General features: G+C 35.1%; 1 protein-coding gene across 13 annotated transcripts in view; it reads right to left on the reverse strand.

Annotated features, from left to right (window-relative positions):
• Positions 1–21,916, reverse strand: part of SOX6 (SRY-box 6) — a 379,857-nt gene that overhangs the window by 222,099 nt on the left and 135,842 nt on the right. For all 13 annotated transcript variants that reach the window (XM_027651062.1, XM_027651061.1, XM_027651063.1 and 10 more), the window contains one exon: positions 9,920–10,163. In XM_027651062.1, coding sequence (XP_027506863.1) covers positions 9,920–10,159 — 240 coding nt within the window. In that variant the 5' untranslated portion in view covers positions 10,160–10,163. The remainder of the gene's footprint in view (positions 1–9,919; positions 10,164–21,916) is intronic.

Raw genomic sequence — 21,916 nt, forward strand, 5'->3', positions numbered from 1 at the left:
GCACAGGGATTTTTGCTTACCACAATGGAGGCATTTCCAGACTAGCCCTCTAACAGTTGGCAAACAATAAAATTTGAAGGCAGCTTATTACACAGAAACAGGCACAAATCTGACTGCTTAGAGAAAAATATGATGATTTTGCATCTTAAGCTTTCTTGTTTGCCTTACCATGTCAGATATAAAAATGCTTTAATTTGAAGAGGTATTTGTTTGCAGAGATGATTAAATAAGAAAATCTTACTCCTCAGCAACTGAAGAGAGAAACTCTTGACCACTATTTTCAGCTGGTTACTATTCAGCAGGGACAAAATTGAATCTATTTTTGAAATGCTGGTTTTTCATATCAAGGTAAATAAATGGCATTTTTCCTGTGTATATTTTCTTGCCAGTCTATTAGTACAGACCAAATTTTATTACTGATCATTCCACTCACTGTGGTTAGTGTTTTGACAAAATGTTCTTATTATAACAGTTTAAATACCTATATATAGACACTAAAATTTAAGGATTAAGTTTCAAAGTGAACAAAATTGAGCAAAATAAATGAATGCACAAAAGACAGAAAACCAGAAATTAGCAAGGCACGGACACTAAAATACTATGCATGACTCACTCAGGGATAGATAGCCCATGCATAAAATCATACTTTTACTTGCCCCTAAAACCTTTACCTACCTTCCTACTCATATGTTAATGGGAAAACAACATTAAGATTTACAGCACAATATGGTAAAAGCTTTCCTAAGCCTATCCTTGGCCTTTTTCATGTTAGAGGACAGTATACTTTAACCAATCCCAAATTTTCTTTGATTATAGGTGGTCCAACAACAGTGTCCAAAGTCTTATCTTTCCAGGCGGCCTGGTATAAACAACGAGTGGCCTGTTGACTACTCCTTTTAGAGTTGCTGTGAATGACTCAAGAATAGCTTTGCTAACAGCAGGAACAATTCTGAATAATTACAAGCATCAGCTTGGTATAAATAAAGACAGGACTCTTTGTGACTACAAACATGGTATTTTCTTCACACGCCACAATTATTCTTTTAAAACTGCTACATTAAATAAGATGTATAAATTGTTCAGTAAGCCTCTTACTCTGAGAAAATGATATTTTAGCATGTAGATTCACTAAATTTCACAAGTAACATTGGTTAAATTCTTCAAAAAGAGAACTAATAGTTTCTGTACAAAGAAAGGAAATTCCTTATACTTTCTGAGATGTTTCTGCTGAAAAGGGATTGAAAAAATAATCTTAATTTTCTTGTTAGTGTAAAAAAGATATTTTCTTAGATATTTAGATTCTAACAGTTTAAGCAGTGCATTTCCCATCACTGATTCTCTTGGTTTTAACAGAATAAATGAGGGAGTAGTACTGGATGCAAATAAAGGTACTGATAGTTTACCCAACATTTTTCATATTGGGAAGCTAATATTTATAGCAATACCTGCAAGCTGAATCATGAATTATGTCACCTTTTATGAAGTCTTTTCACTTCCAAAATAGAGTGAGCAGGCACAAAATTACAATTCTGTTGGCAAAAGACTGCAGGTTAAAAGCAAGATTGGATATTCTTGCTCCTTCCTCCACATGGCCCAAGTAGAAAATATGGGGGTCTGTATTAGGAGGCTGAGAAGCAGCATCTCAGTTTGGGGACACCAGAATCATGCATGGAGATCTGGTGTGGGACAAATCTCTCTTTGGTATCCTCATAAGGGTTAAGGACAGACCAACATTCTGGTGAGCTGGATTCTCTGGTCAGGAGTCTTAAACGGGGGGAGTGCACGAGGCTGCAGATTTAAATGGCAGCATTTATGTTTCATGTAGGGAGGAGAGATCCTGTTTCAAAGAGAGAAGCTCTCCGAAGGTGAGAAAAAGAGGAAACCTCAGAAAATGAAACTGCAGGCTGTACAAAATCAGGGTCAGAGTGTTAGTTAGCAATTTAAGAATAACTGTGATCAACTTTGATTGAAAGTTGATGACTGCAATCCCACTTAATAGCCAGAGAGAAAACTGTTTCTGTAGGAGTTCAACTGAAATCACAGGATGAATGGCCAAGAAGAAGTAGAAAGCAAATATTACTAACATAAAATGTGTTAGCTGAATTGCTTATTTCCATGTGGATGAGGCTTTTCTGTTATAAAGGGATATTTATCTGTCTCTGCATTGAATGGGACACATGTAAACACCCCAGGAAAGTTGGATATCCAGAGTGGTTTTGATTCCAAGTACTAGAGGCATGCTGGCACTTGGAACTAGTCTGGAGTTAACATATAATGAAAGCAAATGTTTACAAAATCATTTCCAATCACTACATTAAATATGGTTTCCCATTTTGAGGAATTTAATTAAACAGAATTAAAAGAAATTACAAATCTAAGTGATCATTTCCAATTCTCATCCGATTAAGAAAAAAAACACAAAAGTTTTATTAAGAAAGATTTATTTAAATCCAAGGCTTGAGAATGACTGCTATGAGCTATTGAGAGAACATCATTTGCTAAGTCTCAGCAAATTATGCTAGTGGGAGGGCAAATGGCAAGTAATGGAATAAAGCCTCAAGTCTTTAACTCAGCATTTACTCTGATAAAACTTATACTGATTTCACTGCCAAAGTACAGGCTGAATACAATCTTTAAAAGGCCTGTATTTCATCTTTTAGATGCATCAAAAAACCTCAAGAAACAATACAACAGTAAGCACTAGCTCTAAGTCAAGAAATAATATACTAAACTGAGAATTAAAAAAAAATTTAAAAAAGGAAAATTAGTTTAGATAAAAGGTTTAAAAATAAGACGTCATAATAATCAGGCATATGTGATATGAGTATGGTCCTATGAATAGGTCACTGCAAAACTAAATATCTGTTTGGAAGGAAAAGGGAGGGACTTTTTGCTTCATGTAAAGTATGACCACTTAATTGCAACAATCCCTTCATACTCAGTTGTTGGAGTAAACCAGATCAATCCAGGTAAACCAGCACTGGGTACAGAGATTTCAGAAGGTTACAGTTTTTCAGCTATGTGATTTAAACCCTACTTTAAAAATAAGCAACACTTTGGACAGCTTTGACAGGCATTTTGCTCTGTTCCACAACAGAAAAATCACCTCAAAATTCTTAAATACAATGACAAATCATTTCTATATGGCAATCAACTCACCCACAAATTATATGCATAAACTCATGTGTGTTTTTGTAAGAGTTAGATGCTAAGGATTTCCTTAATTATCCAAATACCATATGTCCTAACTCCCAGTGTTTAGGTTTGGTAATAAATCACAATATTGAGACTTTATGCCCTGCACTTTGGTTAAATGCTCTTATTAAGGAACAAGTAATGGACAGCCATTTACAAAATGAGTATTTAGACTTACATTTTCATCTAAACTGAAACTGAAGAAGCATTGTGATCAGTCCCAGCTGATTAGCACTGTTTACCTTTTGGGTAAATAAAGACACATATTTTGTGATGCACGCTTGTCGGAAGCTGCCAAATAAAACAAGGACTGTGTGGCTTGGATATTCCAGATCACTTTGTATATATCCAACTTCCCTCTATTAGGTCATCTTAATCGTCCAGCTTATAACTAGATCTATCGTAAATATAGAAATGAAATTTGTCTTTATATTTTACCAATATTGAATGCACATGAAAATCCTTCTCTGTATATAGTTACATGGTGTATATTACATGCTTTATGTTTCCCTTTTAGCATTTGCAGAGGAATGCATGCAGGAAACCAGCCTGCTGCATAGAGTACTTGTATTTCTTTAAGGTAAACACTGATGAAACATTTGGAAGATTGAAATAAAAACAAGACATTTATGGGACATAAAGGTATCACATAAAATTGCTGTGAATTACAATAACATTGGCTGAATCCCAGAACAGATAATCCTTATAAACATGCAGGAATGTTGTAAACTGTGTATGAATGTCAGTGATACAGTGCATTAGAAGATTCATATTACACTTGGTGCTGTGTAAGTCTCAGTCCCTGGATTTTTCATGGCCTCAAAGATTAAAATAAATATATGTAGTATCTTTCCTTCCTCCATGAAGATATTTTATGTACACAGTTTTATTATGCTGAACAAAGATATCAAAGTCTGTTTTTTCTTGAGCTGTCAAAGTACAAAAGAAATGCAAAAAGTCCTTGCGCAGATGTAGTAAAGTGCTGGATTTTATCTTTTGGCAGGTGCTCAATATGCAGCCCACATAATCACATGTTAATGACTGGAGTGTGTTAATCAGCATGCATACCTGATTCCTTCTTGCCCAAGGAAAAAAAAAAAAATTAACAATTTAGAATGTGTTAATGCTTATACTTTTGAAAAAATTCATGTCAATATACAGAAGTGAATTAAAAAGTTTTCAGAAATTGCTTCATAAAAAAGAGGAAATATTAAAATAGGAGAAATTACTAAAAGTTTAGATGGACAAAAACAGCAAATCTTTTGTGAAGAACTCAGGTGATGATTAATTCTATTTAAAACGCTGTTCACCCTAGAATATAGGGAAAGGTTTAAAACAGACCGTGCATTTGGAAAAAAAAACATTATACAATGTCAAAATGAAAATAAAACAAATATAAGAAGTATGCCAACAGGAACAATAATTTGATTCTTCCTCAAATAAATTCAATTTTGTAATTTACCACTTCCATTAAGCACATTATTCTGCACAATTTTAGGGAATTTTTTATTATTTTTAATGTGAAATGTAAACATCTTTTTATGCTAAAGCTAGTAAAACTAAGTCCTTGATATTTCAAACCTTTAGACATGTGCTTAATATTAAAGTTGCCAGTAGTCCTAATAAAGTCAAGTTAAGCACATACCTGAATGCTTTCTGAATCAAAACAACATGCTCAAAAAAAAAAAAAATTCTATCTTTTCTGCAATATGTTTCTCACTGAAGTTTATTTTATGGAAAAATATCATACCATCTGCTTTTTCACACTCTTTAATTTCAGTCAAAACTTTATATCTATGCAATTATATATGAAGGTATTTATCTCTTTAGTTAGATAAAAATTCTGATGCACTACCTGGCATGCAGAAATAATATCACAAGCACACTAGAATTGCTTTCGATGATCACAAAACTCAGATTTGTACATGTAAATAACAGCTGCATGAGCAATTTAGCAGATACAAAATTGCCAGAGTTTAGGGCATTTATATTTGTGCATTTTATATGTTCATATTCAGCCCATAAAGGAAGTAAAAATAAAATTTCAAAACATGTAATTGTATCTATAACTTTTGAGAATTTGAAGCCATGAATTTATATAACAACAAATTCACAGTGTTTAGTATGTGTAAACATTTTCCAGTGATCTTCCCTAAACACCTGAGTTTATTTTCCTTAAAGGGAAGAATCTTCAACATGAGAAGTTAATAACAAGGAGCAGGGAGGAGCAACAGGATTGTGCCTGCTTTAGGTAGAGACAGCAAGCACCGAAACATTAAGACCTTCAGGATACCACCTATTTCTGTGTTCCTGATGCCAGTAACTTTACTAAAGCTATATAAAGTTAAATTTGATACTTGGTGATTTAAAATTATTTAAAGTTTCAAAGGAACAAATGTGGTATTAAGAAATCTTCAGTTTTTCTGCTGCATCTATATATCTGCGCGCAGTACTGCTGAGACTACACAGTGGAAAGGTAGCAAGTCTTTTGCTCTTTTGGCAAGAAGTCAACATAAGACAGACTTGACATAATTATGAAATATATTTTGATGTTGCCATTTGAGATAAAATCCAATGAGATACAATTAATTTCTAAATCCAAGGGGTCTCTGAATGATGATACAAAACATACAGGGAAACATAGCATAGGTTTGGAGGTAGCTAACTGTATTTGTGCATGTATACGTGCTTGGTTTCCATCAGTCATAGGGAAATAACACCCATCCTTTAGACTTGAATTGCTGCAGTTGTTCCCTGTAACAGTCTCTCACTTCTAAATAACGGTAGAGCAAAAAGATGTGGATGCCCTCATTCAGTGTATGCACACCCTGTCTAACTAACATATTACTGGGATACAACAATTCAGTTACTATTAAATCTAGCAAAATTAAGTATTTTTGGGTTTCCCCACTCATCCTCTCTCAGTCTTTTGCCCTAAGAGAGACAAGTTTTGGATGCAATCTAAAAATTTGACTGTATCTCTTGCCTGTTACTCACTATCCATGGGTGAAAGCATAACACTTTCGCTGTTATCTTAGTACAACTTTAACCTTTTCCCTACAGTTTACTGCAGCAATTAGATATGGCTTTAGCCTAAAATAGATTTTATTTTCTAGTAGGGCTACAATCAGCAAAAATACCCCATACATCCAGGTATTTTTATATTAAGTTCCAGTCAGAAACACACGTATAATCTTTTCAGCTCAGCAATATGAATTTATAGAAATCTTTGGGTTTTTTTATCTTCTCCCCACTGGAACATCAAATTGGCTGGTGATATGATACTTGCAGTATAAGTCATTACAGGTCTGACGTTACAGTTGTTACACATTGCTGAATCTGTCAAATGAAGAGGGAGCACAAAGGGAATTTCCAAATGCAGCTGCTATTTCCCATTTGTTAAATCCTTTTATTACACCATATAAGTACACAGCTGGGAAATACTATAGAGTGGGAGTTAAAACAAAATATTTTGGCTTCCAGACATTCAGAATACACAAAGGACTCAGTGGAAAGCAATGCCTGCTATCAAAAGGGAGTGAAAGTTTGAAAACATTTCTAGCCAGTGTGTTTTTTTTATGATAATGCACAATGTAGTTTAAAGGTATCTTACATTACTTGAAGTTGCATGTCATAAATGTTGGGTAAAATTGTAATTTTTTTCCAGTCAAATTGCCCTTCTACTGTAAATTTTTTAAACTTAAGGTCTGTATGGCCCTCATAACAAGATATGATGCATACTGTGTGCTCTCAAATTCCAGTGAACTCCTTAGTAGCTTTAGGGGTACAACGACGCAGGATTTTGCCCTTAATTAGATACCAGATAAAAGAGAAATTTTTTCCTCCCCATATGTCAACACGGTATTCTTTGAATTTACTATCTTTTAACCAGACAACACACATTATTGATGCATTTTAATGAAAGCACTACTGTCTTTACTTTCAGTGTAAATGGTACGAACAGGTATTTGTTCAAATCTGCTTTTAAAGGATCCGTCTGGGAAAGAGTCAGAAAGTGCTTATCTTCTGGGAATTTGGTTTTATTAAGTAGAAAAGTTGTCACTACCACAACCCCTAATCTCAGAATTGCCCAATCCACCTTCTGGAATTTGTCTTTCTGGAAAGAAACTTCTTTCCTCCCATTAAGGAGTATGAAAATGTTTTCATCAGGATAACTGCAGGCACCTCTGAATTCTTTCTTAGCAATATCATGCCTGCTTGGAGACTGAGATGCTTCAGAAGAGCTTTTTGCAATTGATTGAGCCTTAAAGGTTTGCTCACGAAGAATATATTTAAGGGAGAAAAAAAATCATTCACCCCCCCCCCCAAAAAAAAAAAAATCAAACAAGGTACCCTAAATGATAGTATCTTAAGGAGAAAAACATTTTTTCACCACTTCACTGTGGTGATCTAAGTAGTCATCTAACTCACCTAGCTGTAAATCCACTGGGGCCTTGCTCTGTACATTTTAGATCTCTTTTAAGTGCAACAAAACAACATGCCCTAGAACTTCAGTCTGCACTGGTAGCCAAGCCTTGCAAATTATATCCAGCTTTGAGCTGGGCAAAAGAAAGAATCTATTTGGTTTAGCTGAAAGTTACCTAAATAAGGTTGACATGTATCCACCACTAGATTTAAGCCAAGGGACTTCTGGAAACTCCTAATGATTTTCAGGACATTCATCTACATATATGATGGAATATTTACTGGAAAAAGGAGAAAGGAAAACCAGAGTGCTAAGTCCCTCAAGCAAAGTTTATGCACCTGTTCTGAAACATGATAAGCTGAGTACTGATTCGTGCCTGGCCAGAGGAACAGTGAGTGTTGACATGATAGTTCAGCACTAGGAAAGAAAACAGAGACTGCACTCTGTCACTGTGAGTGCAAACCCCCTTCAGAGCAATACACACAAGTACAACTGATCATTCTACAAAAGAGCCTACCATTTTGGCTTACTCTGGGTCCAAGGAGCAGATGGAATAAAAAAAAAAAAAAAAAAATGCATTGAGTGTCTCCTGGAGGCCAGGAGTTTCTCTCTCTAAGACACAGAGTAATTTTGTCAATGCTGTTGGTATCCTAATACTAAAATTCTAAAAGTGCACCTGCCTCTCTGAATGAATAGAGAAGTAGCCGATGAATTCACAGATTTACTTTTTCTATCAACAAACTGGACCCATTCTTTCTGCATCGAGCTTGTTCTGCTGATAACACAGAAGTTAAAATTATTTCAATATGCTTATTGCATAACTTGGGCCAAAGAGTGACTCTGTCCAAAATGAGGTTAAATCTCAGAATTCTGAGTAGAAGACATATAAACAACTTACAACCTACCTTGCCAAATTACTAACCTATAATCATTTTTCTTTAAAGTTATTTTTGCAGTTAAAATTTTGTTTTCTTTGTGACAATCGTCCAAATGTTCACGAATATTTCAGGCCTGACAGAAAATTCTGCACTGCATTAAATTGTACAGTATGGATTAGGTACCATTTTTCTGCTTTGGTTTGATCTTTTGAATCAATCCAATTATAGGAAAAAAAAATTCAACACTATATTAACAAAATAGATCTTATTGTAGTGTTATTACTTAACTAACTCCAGGCATCATAATATGCACAAAGGTCTGTGGTATCTATATTAATTAATGCATTAGAATTATTATATCTAGTCAAAATAGAAATAAGTTGATTATTGTTAATGATGTTAAAAAAAATCTACAGTTATGTGTAACCTTATTGAAAGCTGGTGATTTGTACTAAAAAAAAGGGAAAAAAATGTTTGCTGAATAGAATCTGTTCATAGATATTTTATAAAAATACAGAAGAAATTTTATGAAAAGGTAGATTATTTTCTTTAAGCTAACTGTTTGAATTTAAAGTCTGTGAAAGTCACTTTAGGGAGAGTCTGGAATTATGATGTTCTAAATTTACAGAACACCTGGCTGCTCCATGTACCTTAATTCTGTATCTGAGGAACGCATGCAAGGAAAATAAATTGGCTGAGATGCTATGCCCTTTCAGCCTTCATTCAGCCTGCCCATTTACTGCAGGGTTTTGGGGATGCAGAGACAAGTTACCACCACAAAATAATTTTATCCAGGCTACTGAAGAGAATACAGATAATTCTGATCATTCCTAATGTCGTCTGTATACAAACTGGTGATCTAGAGTAGAAGAACATGACAAAATTGCTCATAAACACCTTTCCCCTCCACAAAAAGTTGTAATTTCCTATAAATACAACAAGATGTTTCTGTCACCTAAAAGGCCATGCTTTGTTGTGGTGTAAAGCTAGAATATTCTAGATTTTGTGGTTTCTATTTCTGAGAGACAAGTAAAAAAACACATTAAACTTTCTTCCTTCAGCACAACACTTTCTAGATGACAAACAGTTGTGAGCTACGTCCTGCTGTCAGAAATTAATGCTTGAATATATGAGCTAGAAAGGTTATGACATAAATCAAGGTATGAATGAAAACATGATAAATAGATGCATTTCCTTTCAGAAGGTGAACTCATCAAATGACCTCATTCATAAAGACGTGTATACTTAAGTAGATTATACAATTGTAATTTACAATTACACCATATGATGTTGATCTACTACTGACACTGACACTATAACATTTAAAAAGCTTTACCCATGAACATGTCTTGTAAAATGGGAGCGAACGGTCTTTTACGATACTAATTTGGAAAGTCACGGCGAGAAGTGTGAAACTCACCATTCTGTGTTGGGCTGAGATTACTCCATCCCACTCAGGATCTTGTTGGATGGTCGTGACCAGAGTTGGTAGCTCCTCAGAGTGAGGTTTGTTGTGCATTACATTGTGTAGAGGCAGATGAGAGGCCGCATGCTGATCACTGTTGCCCTCTTCCTTGTCTCGTGATGCTAAATCCTGGGTCATTGTTTCCTCTCCATCAGCTGCACATGCAAATGGAGAGGTAGCCTGCTTGGAAGACATTCTTCTACGAGACAAGAAAAGCAGACAAAAACAAAAAAATTGGTGCTAGGTGGAAAAAAAAAAAAATCGAGCTCAAAACAGTCCTCTAAATACATCACATCTGCCTACAAAAGTCAAAAATTATTCACATGCAGGTAACAGAAATACTCTAAAAAGTACAGGTTTGGGGGACCTCGATCCAAAACACTGAGAAAAAGTATTCATTGATGCCAAGACAAGGTCAGGGTTAAGTTGTATGACATCATTCTGTTCGTTTAGTCTTGTCAAACAATATAATTTTCTCCAGCCATAAGAAAATAGTGATTTTTATTGCTATTTTCATGTTGATTTTGCATAAGAGTTCAATTATTTAAACTCTTACTCCCATGAGCAATCTGAAGGTTATAAGCAAATGTTTAAAAGAGAGCCCATCATGCTTACCCAATCTCATTCCTTGCAAGAAGATGTTATCTACACAGATAAGAATTTTTAAATCCATTTCAAATTCTGCTAAATAAGTCCTTTTGCTACTTGTTTAAAGCTGTACTGCTTTTAAACTGTTTCAATTTTACCTGGTTTTACATTTCAGAAAATGTTTTCAGGAACTCATGTAAAAAGTGTTCTAAACCTGAAAGTTTTGTTGGATGGATGGATGGATAATATCTGAATAATCTTTTACAATTCAGACTAAAAATCTAAAATAATTAAGTTTCACTTCATATTAGGCATCGAGTACAAGATATAGCTCAACAAAATACCTCAAATTACTTAAAAGTGTAATGAATAAATGCATAGATTTATGCTAAATGTCTTTTCCAAATAATGACCTCTTACTAACATCTCATATGCAAGCACAGCTTTTGCCACAGTTTCTGCACTTAGATGAAAATATTACTGACTTCAACTCAAAATCTGAAAACACTGTATTCAAAATTTCTGGTACGATCAACTGCAACTGTTAAAACAATCATTAATAAACCTGAAAAAAAGAGAGACAAAATATATTAGCTATTTTCCCAGGGTTTAGTAACTTTAGAATATCCTTGACACTGAAATTGCTGAGAAACTGAGGAATAAGATCTTCATCTTAATTGCTTTTTAACAATAATTGATTTCATACCATTTCTTTAAAAATGCACAAATCAGTTAACATAGGAAACCACATGAGCATTTTTCAAATTAGCAAATCATTAACTTGCTAGTACTGTTTCTACAGACAAATAAATACTGATTAAAGGGTCTGGAAATCTGAGACTAACAGTTAAATTTACAAATCTGTCACATGCTTTCATGAATATTACAGTGAAGGAAATATCAAGTGCAAAGAAAAATAATTAAGTTAATTCCAATTTAAACAGTAGTTTTTATGTAGCAGCCTGTGTTTCACATAGGATTTAACAGCTAATGCTAAATTTCTCACAATTAATGAGGGAGTTCAGATTTAGTATCCTACAGTGAAAAAAAAATTAATATAGGATCAACTAATCTAATTATGTACAGTCCAATATGAAAGTATTACAAGCTTTGAAGTGCTTTGAAACATATTAAAACACTGATACCTATTTAGAATAACTATTCCACAAATGGAGATAATCCTGCCTCTTAAACTCGATACTGGTGGGGAAAAAAAGGTTTGTGTTTTCTGTAGGGAAGCCTAAGTGCAAGTGGGAGTCTAATATTAATGTTGCCAATAAGCAGAACTGAGGAATTCAAACCGCGTATTACATTCTTACCACGCTAAAGAATTTGTGTTGATGCTACAGAGAACATGCCAAGAGTTCAGCAACCAGCATTACTGTATGTACTTCAAAAGGTTCTGCTTCATAATTGCTATGATCTAAGATAAAATAAAAGGTTTGCTTTCCCTTTTTTCATTAAAATAGCCACGTTAATGTAATCACTCACATGAAAATATACGTCATGCTTTATGTAATTTGAAAACCCGACATGAAAACTGAAAGTCACAATAAAGGATTTTCCTTTCTTTCACCTTCTCAACAGATCTTATTCCTGTTTCATACTGAACAAGCTTCTGTGTAAAGCAATAGCTATAGCTGTTTCTTCGCCATAAATTAATCATGACACAAAACTAGAAATGAAAATGTCTCTTAAGAATAATTTCAACTACAAAATGCACCAATGAATAATAGTGCACAATCCTAATTAAACACAACTCTGCAGCTGCAAAAATAGGCTGAATCTGTCCAAAGCTACGAGTTGGCTTTAAAGGCTGGTTTGTTAGGGACTGTTTTCTTAAGGAAGGCTGGGCCCTCAGTCTTAATCAGCCAATAAATTATTTCCTGCAATTACATTAAATAGAAAATTATCTTCAAATTGGGAATGTTAATTGAAAATCAAAATTCAGACTGAAGTTTAGAAATTACATGCTGAATATAATTAGTCTAGAAAGGCTTCACCTCTATTTCATAAACAGGCTTTTGGTGTTTCCTCAAGTGACCATTCAGTAAAGCTATCTACTGGTAACGCACTGTAGGGGAAGCACTTTTTCTTTGCAATGTACACTAATACACTTTGCTTTTATCCAAGATGTTTTAAACACAATTCAATAAAAATCTCTATTCAAGTTCTGATTACATACAGAAAAGGGACTTCATTAATGTTAAAAATAAAATTATATCAACAAACTCCCATTCACTAATAATATCAAGCCATGCCAGGCAATATTTTTCTGTACTAGAGTAAAACAGACCAAGGGTGGGGTTCAAATGCTTCCTAGTTTCACCTACACTTTCTCCCCACTGCTGCACTATGGTCAGACACGTTTCATGCTGTACTTCACTCAGTTACCTATAGTCCTGGAGCCTGAAAAGGAAGACAGGTTCAGGCAGGCCTCCTAGGCACTCACTCTCCTCATGACATAATTTTTAGGGGTGTGTTTCCCTCCTATTTTCTCCTAGAGCTTTGTTAAAACAACTAGGTTTAATGGTAAGTTTCAGGTTTTTGGTTGCTAAATTTAAAACATTGGGTTAAAAGGGACAGAGGTGTAGGGCCCTGCTAGATTAAGCCCTCCACTGTCCTTCCCAGCACAATCATTAACTGAATGAATATACCTCATTCTTACATGTATTCTGAGGGTGCCTGGTTATGCACCAAACATTGATTATGCCTAGGTTTGCAATCAGTAAAGCAGAGTAAATTTAAACTCTTGCAGCTGGGTGTTATCCAGTCAACTCCTTCATGCAGGTTTTACTCGTTCCCTATGTACTTTTGCCTAAATGGGAGAATTCTGTACACATAACTCCATCAGGTCAAAAGGCAGAGTTTAGACAATAACTCCAAGGTCTCATCCAATTCAAAGGGAGAAGAATCTGGCTCATTTGAGTAGTTTATGTTTATGATAAAATTAAACCATAGAACAGCGTGTTGTGTTAAAATATTTTAATGTTAAAATATGAGCATGAATAGCAGTCAAATTTTAAGCCATAACAACTTCCCAATTTTATGTTTAAAACATTCAAAACGCATTTGCTAAAAATCCCTGCTGAGAGGGGGGGGAAAAAAAAAATCAATATTCATAATAAATAAGGTTTGTAAAAGGTATCAGAAATTTACTAATTTCCATTATAATTTATTTTATTTTATTTCTCCTATTATCAATTAAACTCACTTAGATGATTTAAAAAAAAGTTTCTGATAAAAAATATCTCCCTAGTTATAACCCCTGCAAACAGGGGTTTATAATGGAAGTGCTGACACAACCCTAACTACAGCAGCGCAAATGGTGCCGCTATAATACACAAAATCAAGTTCTATTATTCTAAACTATCCTCGCTCGGGGGGTTTTCTTTACTGTGCTCCCAGACAAACTGCTGAAGCATGAAAAATTTAAATGCAATCAAGTGGGTCCAATTCTACTTTACTAGAACAAGTGTCTACAGTGGTACAATCTTAAAAGAAGATGCAACAGATTTGTTTGGTGCTTTTCTTTCTTTTTTCTTTTTTAGCTGTTTATTTATAATACTGTGCAGTGGAGATAAAATAAGAGAGGAAATTACACTCACATTATATCAGTATATTGATTACACAGCACACAATCAGAAAGAAAACTACATTGTGAAATTGTTGCTTTGGTTAAATTGACAGATTATCTGAACACAGCAATACCTAAAGGTGGAAAATATACCTAATGGGTATGAGAAACGGTTGAAAAAGGTCCTAATTATCTGAAGTCCTACCACCTACTCAAGTTTGAGAATTTAACAAATCTTGATTTGTATTTTCCAAAACTAAAATAAATTCTCTCTCATTTTGAACTAAAGACAGAAAAAGAATGGGATTATTTATCAAAATGTCCATAAAGCTGAGGGACTGGACCCCAATCTCAGTCGGCCTCAGTACTGAGGTAGTAGTGCTACAGTTTAACTGCTAAGGGTCTTTTATGTGCAAAAAGCTAAACACTGTCCCAAACAGCTCTATTCTCTATAGATATGACATGATTTTTTTATTTTAAACCAGAGAAGACATTCTCTGTGCTCTAATGAAGGTTATCAGTCAGATTCACGAAACATTGGTTTTCCTTTTTTCCTACAGCTACAATGTATTACACCTTTCTAAATACAAATAATAATACCTTTTTATTTTGTCTAAGGTTTTTCTATGGTCTCACATTCTTCAAAAAATTCATATCCTCTCTCATATCAATTAGGTGATAGTCCTGACATGAAAGGCTTCCAAACCCTGAAAAAAATCTTCCATCCCTGCTGTCTGCTCAAATGATTAAATGTTACAATGGAAATTAAGGCTAGACCTGGAATTTTAGCTGCTAGACATCTCAGAATCAAGCCACGAAGTGTAACAACAGATAACAACAAAGCCTAGACCCTGTTTCAAAAACATATAAACTAAGCAATAACAACGAGATATATGACAAAGCAGACTCGTAGTTGGCCGGAGACTCTAGCTTCTGCTCTGCTCCACCCTCACAAAGCATTCATAAACCCAAAGGCATGTCTACACTGCAGCTACATAAATGACTGCTTTGTAATCCTCAGATATCCAAACTAATTTTAAACAAGCTTGCTTCTGATAGCTCTCCAACTACAGTAGTGTGGTGCTCAGATGGACTAATAACCCAGGTCTACAGCTCCAACAGTAGATTGGAATCAGATTAGATTAGAAATATATTCACTTACAGAGCTTTTATCAACAGTCTCCATTCCTTTTCCCCAAAGTGCCAGATTAAAGTACTTAAGTCCATGATTAACTGTAAGTATGAAAGCAGTCCACTAATTTCAAATTGGACTACTCAGTTTCAAAAAATTAAGCACATGTCTAAGTGCTTTGGTGACTCCAGAACTAAATAAATTAAGAGAAACCATTTTTACAGGTAGTCATAACCTTTTAAGTATTTCCTTCTAAACTTCTGTGTTAATCTGGTGTTCATAAGTAAAACTCAGCCACAGCACCTTATCCCTCCCCACCTTTTAAAAGAGCAACAAAGGTGCATATTCCTCTCATAATATTAAGCATGGTTACAGGACCCTCCTTCACTAATCAGCACTCAGCTTTGGGATACATTAGATGCATTGTATACTTTTCTTCACCTGCACTGCCCACAGTATCCTCCTCTTTCATACCTATGGCACAGCTGTGTCTTTCATGGATCCTCAAGCCCCTTCTGAAACTCAACCTATTTTGCAGTGCAAGTTCACCCATACAAGCACAGGCCTGACATAGAATAGGGTACATTGACATAGTTGCACAGAAGTTAGTAGAATAATTTACTTATTTCTAGCTGCAAACCAGTTTAGCTTAGATTAAACATTCAGGAAAACTGATCTTTATTTTTTGCTGCATAAATATACCAGTTACAGCAGTGTTCAGATAGACTTCAAGAAAAATGAGTATGCTTTGGCAGTAACCTAAAAATTTTGCAGCTCTGCCCCTGTGAAACAATGTTCTGCAGGCAGAACTCAGTAACGTAACTCATTGTAAAGTTAATGCCGTAATCTGTCTGCCATTTTAGAATAAACAGCTATTTCCTAAAATTATGAAATCTCATATCTATTTTCAAGGAGAATGAGTAGCACAAATGAACAGTTAGTAAAAAATTTCACTCTCCTGGGGCCTCACACCGCGATATAAATCCCTGTGCACAAAGCCTGAATTACTTGAGAAGGCAGCAATGGGAGAGGATCTCCCAGTTTCTGCTCCTGGCTCTGAGTCACTGCGAGGCCTCAGGCCAACCAGCTTAACTCCCTCAAGCTCTTCCTTGGCTTCATTTTGCAGGAATTCTATAAGAATTAGTTACATATAGATCATAAACAGCATTGCAAGATTAGAGAGTTTATGGTAATCACAGGAACCACCTTGGAAATGAAAGGGCGGGAGGGGGAGTGGAAGCAACTGTGATTCAAGAAATGACAGCTATAATGTTAACTGAGCACCCAAATCTCTCGCTGAAATAAGCATCAAGCTAAGCAATACACCCACGGCTTCCAAGATACACACTCAGCTATTCTTGCATTTGTTTTTCCAATCCAGGCAAATTACACTTCTGTTAATAGATATGAATCCAAATCACAAAGTCTGACTTCAGATTCAGACTCCCTCAAAGCTCACCCTGAGTTTTAAAACAACTTTTATGGTATCTCTTCTGATTTGTAATAAACAATGTGAGAGCTAAATAGCTCATTTGATCTTCTTGGAAACTATTTTTCTTATGTTCTGCTGTTAGAGTGACCTCCTCAGCCATGCAGCCACCGTGAAATATTAGGGTTAGGGAACAAGTTCTTGTCTACTCATCTAGTTGTTGAAAATATCAAAATAGATGCAGCAAAACATCCTCACAGTCCCCACCCCATGACTTTTCATTGAAAATCCAAAGTATTTGTTTGGATTCATAAAATGCCAAAAATACAACCTATCTTTCTAGCAGGTTAAGTATTCCATTCTCTTTATTCACTAGGAGAAGCTTTCACTGAAAATGCCTAAGGTGAACTCACTTCAAATGCAGTAAAAGGGCACTGAAAGAATAGTCATTTAGCACCTGGGATGTGCTCATCTTCAGTCACTGTAGTTAATATTTTCTATAGTTTATATTTAGCTGACAATATTGCTGTCACTTTATTTAAACAGCTTGAGACTGTTCTTTGGACTGGAGCTCATATGCCCTGGAATGCTTTGACTCATGAATTGTTTCTCCTGATAATGTTACATCACGTAACCACCTCTGTTTAATTGGTTGGTATTAGCTTCTCAGTGATGGTTGCCTTTAAAGTCCTATGACTAGGCCATGTGTCTCTGGATATCCAATTTCTTACTGTTGGAAAAAGAAAAAGAAAAAAGGCAGTACTGAACTTCCAGCTATCTTTACCAATAATTATGGGAACAAGAGCAAGCGTGCCAAGAATTTATCCATCAGCAACTTATTAGGATTTGTTTTTTCAGGCAGAAAGTTAAGAGAATATACAATATAAATAAAAGCGATCATTAACAATAAAATTTAAAAACAATGGTTGCTATAAATAAACATTAATCCACATATTTTTATGTATTAGAATGACTTGTTTATCGGGATGGTTATATAAATGGTTTTGATAAAGGTTGTCTAAAAATACTAAGAATTTATTTTAGCATGTTTAGACTTTGAGTTGAGACTCTACACAGAATTCAAGAGTACATTTATTTTTTGCTTTACAAAGCTAGTTAAGAAGTTGTTCTAATAACTAAAAATCTTCCTGACAACACTTAAATGTGATGGGAATAAATTCCTGAAGTGTTCATTAAATCCTTTCAATACTCTATGAGAAACATGCTCCAACAGTAAGAGATAGTATTCTTATGTTTTTTCACACCTACAGGAAATTTTGAGGAGTTGCTTAAGGTTCCAGGTAATGAATCAAACAGTTATTTTTTAATTCTACAGGTGTGAAGGTCACATGCCATTTCTCTGCACCACCTAATTCACAACAGAAATATTAATATTGTCAGATTTCTCTCCCCTCCTTCCCCTTCTCCTGCCTCCTTTCCATGTTTTTGGTTCTCATTTCTAAGTCAAACCAAGCAGCTCAGTAGATAGTGAAATGAAGTATCAGTTTCAGACTCACCTGTAGCCATTTGCCACCTAATTAGTACCTCCACGAAACATAAAACAATGGCTCCGCACTCAGTTACAGATTGTCCCCTTAATAAAAACCTTATACTACAAGCCTAAAAACATTTCTATCAGGCAAAATATTTCTGATTCAGTAGAGGTTAGGCAATCATCAAAGCACTTAAACGTAGGTGCCAAACCACATTGCCAGGAGCTCTTAGTATTGTAAGGTACTGTTACCTGACAGCTCAGTGAATATAAAATTGCTTGTTTCTCCAACTGAAGACAATCAAATTGTCACCTTCCATTGTAATAACACATAACTTGGGATCAGCAAACTGCCAACAAAATATAACAAAAATATCAGATCTAAATTTCTCTAAAGGGTAAACATTTCCATCTGGCTATTCACACAAACAACAAAAAACAGGATGAGGGATTTTATTCTTACTATTGAATATCCTAGTGCTATTTAGCAATAAGATTTATTTGCCTTTCATTAGGTAGAAAAGAAAAACAGCTAAAGGAGGTGATTCACGAAATACTAAAAATAAACACAGGTCAGAACTGTGCTGAGATTTTACTTCTGCACATATAAAGTACTACAAGGGTCACCAGAGTTGCTAGGGACAAGCATATGTATCTGTATTGTTGTTATTATAAACTCATATATGTAAGGATTCATAAAAATTAACTCTAACTGGCACATGGCGTACTTTGGCACAAGCTACACATGACGTGCCACTTTTATTTGTTTATTTAAATGACTTCATTCTAAGAACTGAAAATGAAGTTTGAACTGCAGTCTGCCTCAGAACTGGGACTTTCAGGATATTAAAAACCTGACGAAACCTTTGAAGGGAGTAATCTGAATACATGAGAAATAACATTTTCACCACATATTTCTTGAGGTTATTCAGCAAGTGGCCTACATATTCAGGAGTGAAATTTGCATTTTGGTGATGCAGAGATCTAATAGCCAGAAATTGTCTTTTATACCTACAGTAGCTCTGGGCACCCTATAAACTACAGAAGAGTGTCCTAGGTAGGATATATACATGGAAAAATATTTTCATCTGGTTCACAGAGATGGAGCTAAACTTAAATCCTTCTTGAGAAACTTGCATTGATGAGTGATATTATGGATTACCTTTTCTGTATCGATATTCCATTCCCTACTAACACATACACAAAGTTCTTATACATGTATTGATGTAAATGCACCTTCACGTACTCTTTAAAGTTTCACCAGTGATGGATGAGTTAGAAAAGAAGAGAGAAGAGCAAAATATGCAAAGCCAAGAATCCATCTTTGACATCAGCTTTTCTCTGAAGGAATATTCAAGAATGGTAGGTAGTAATGGACAAGGAGCTTTTTTCCACCCTGAGCAATTGCACCAGTGCCAGATGTAATTCTAACCCTTGTGGATAAAATAGGCACAAGGACTAAAATATGTTGTTAGCCTCGCAGAAGAGGTTAAGGGAAAGATGCAGCTCCACATAACTGGGAACTCCTTCTGCACCTTGTCTCAAGTGTTGCATCCCCAAGAGCTCAGGTGCAAACATGGAAAGGCTGGGCTTTCCAGCTGCAACCTGCTCGCAGCTTTTGGCCACTGATGTGTACACTACACTGTATCATACAACACAGCACACTGGTACAGAGAAATGAACACAGGAAGACAGGAAGGTAGCAAAACCCCAAAACAACTTTAATGTCAGATGCATTATGGTCAGATAAAACAAAACTAGACACAATGCCCATTTTTCTGCAACTTTGGGAAGTTGTGATTTTTGTTAAGGCTTTTAGAAGGCAGCATTGTGGGCAGTATTTCTTTGTTTTGAACTAAGGTTTACACAATATGATCATTACATATGTGTACAATGGGAACCCTAAAATGTATTTACAGATCCCTGAGGAACCACCTCATTCACAGTGGGCTGCACCTACTACTGGGAGAAAAGAGAGGGTAGTCCAAAGCAGGGTACTGTTCAGAAAAAGATTACATGCCTAGCTAAAACTACCCAGGAAATATTTGAGAAATACCCTTATTTGACTGGCAATGTGGCCAAGTACAACAGTGTGGTAATGTCTCTCTTTCTCCCCCCAAACTGTCCACCTCTTTGGCTATGCAACAGGATTGTGCCCTTTTCTTTTTGTGTTAACTACCTTCAATATGAAAATATGAAGACAAAAGATAAATAATTGCAACAGTCTAAGAACTCAAGTTATAACAAAACATCATCTCCTCTATTAATTAAGGTAATCAGTTGCCATTAAGAAGTGCAAACAATTTAAAGTTCAATTTATCGAGACTTTGAACCTCCTATCCTTTCACAAGCTACACAGATGAAATATCTACCAATTTTAACTGCCTTTAAAAAAAACTGAAATAACCAAGTCATTGTTATTGAAAGTTTTTGTATGACATACTTAACAACATCAAGTATTTACACTGTTATTTAGCTTAAAAAAAAATGTTTAATATTGACCAGTTTCCCAAAGCAAGTTTTGTATTTTTTAAGAAATTCACTAAGGTATCCGGACTAGGCACTAAAAAGAATCGGAGAACATTAAAAAGTAACCACCACAGGTAAAAGTTACACCACTTCATCATTCAGCTTGGAGAGATCAAGCAGCAGCAGTTCCTGCACACAGCACTCTGAAACTGCATCAGCTGCAAAGGAAACTACAAACTCTCCCTGTCTTTTGGTTTCTGTTCTGCAAAGTACCATAAAATTGCTAGAAGAAATAATTTGCGATGACTGAGGACACTCGACCATCCTGTTTTCATGGATGGTTATAGCATAGAGCATCTGCTCTCTAACAAGGAGGAGGAAACATGCATAACAAAATCAATCATAAGGGTAAAGGTGAAAAGTGCCCAGGTTCTGAATTGCTCCGTATTTCTGAGTGCTCAAAGTTCAGTGTTAGTGTTTTTAAATGTGTAATAGAACATAATGAAGAACAACTATCAGAGTACAAAAGAAAAGATAAACCAGCACACGAACCAAAGACCCAAATGAAGTTGTTTCCAAATAGTTAGGAAGTTAAAAAGCCAAATGTCTAAAATACAAACTTAAAATATTGTCAGTGATTTTAAATAAATTCAATAAGACCCCTTACAAATGAATTTGCTAAAATACTGAGATATTCTTTTTAAGTTGGGATGCAGTATGACTGTCATTGTCTTATTGCGGTTTTCATCTCTGACCTATTTTTTCCTATATATTAAGGACAAAACATATGATCTGGATTTGTAAAGCAGTCTTGTCTTCTCAAACAGTGTCAATTCTTGCTCAGGGCTATATTTTGTAACAGTTTCTTACTTACATTTATTGGTAATAATTTATAATAGACAAGTAAACAGTACATAATATGTGCAGCCAATTACTTCTAAAACCAGATTTGGAGAGTTTTGTTTTCTCATGGATATTTGTTGAGAACTCTGTTAACAATTTCAAAAGCATTGCCATACAGAACATAATACATACATACCTACATGCATACAGCTTTACAGGCATGTTTAGCTGGTACAGATATCATCACTACCATGAACCATAAATGAGACAGTGCTTTGTCTGTGGTTCTAAACCAGATATGAGTAGAATTGGAAAGAAATGTATCTTTTAATCTAGGAATTAGGACACAGACACAGAATCATTACAGACTTCTGAGAATGGGTCGGATCCTCAGACACTGCAAATCAGAGCAGCTGTACTGA

This window comes from Corapipo altera, unplaced genomic scaffold (assembly GCF_003945725.1).
Source record: "Corapipo altera isolate COAL_440 unplaced genomic scaffold, ASM394572v1 78, whole genome shotgun sequence".
NCBI classification, from domain to species: Eukaryota; Metazoa; Chordata; class Aves; order Passeriformes; family Pipridae; genus Corapipo; species Corapipo altera.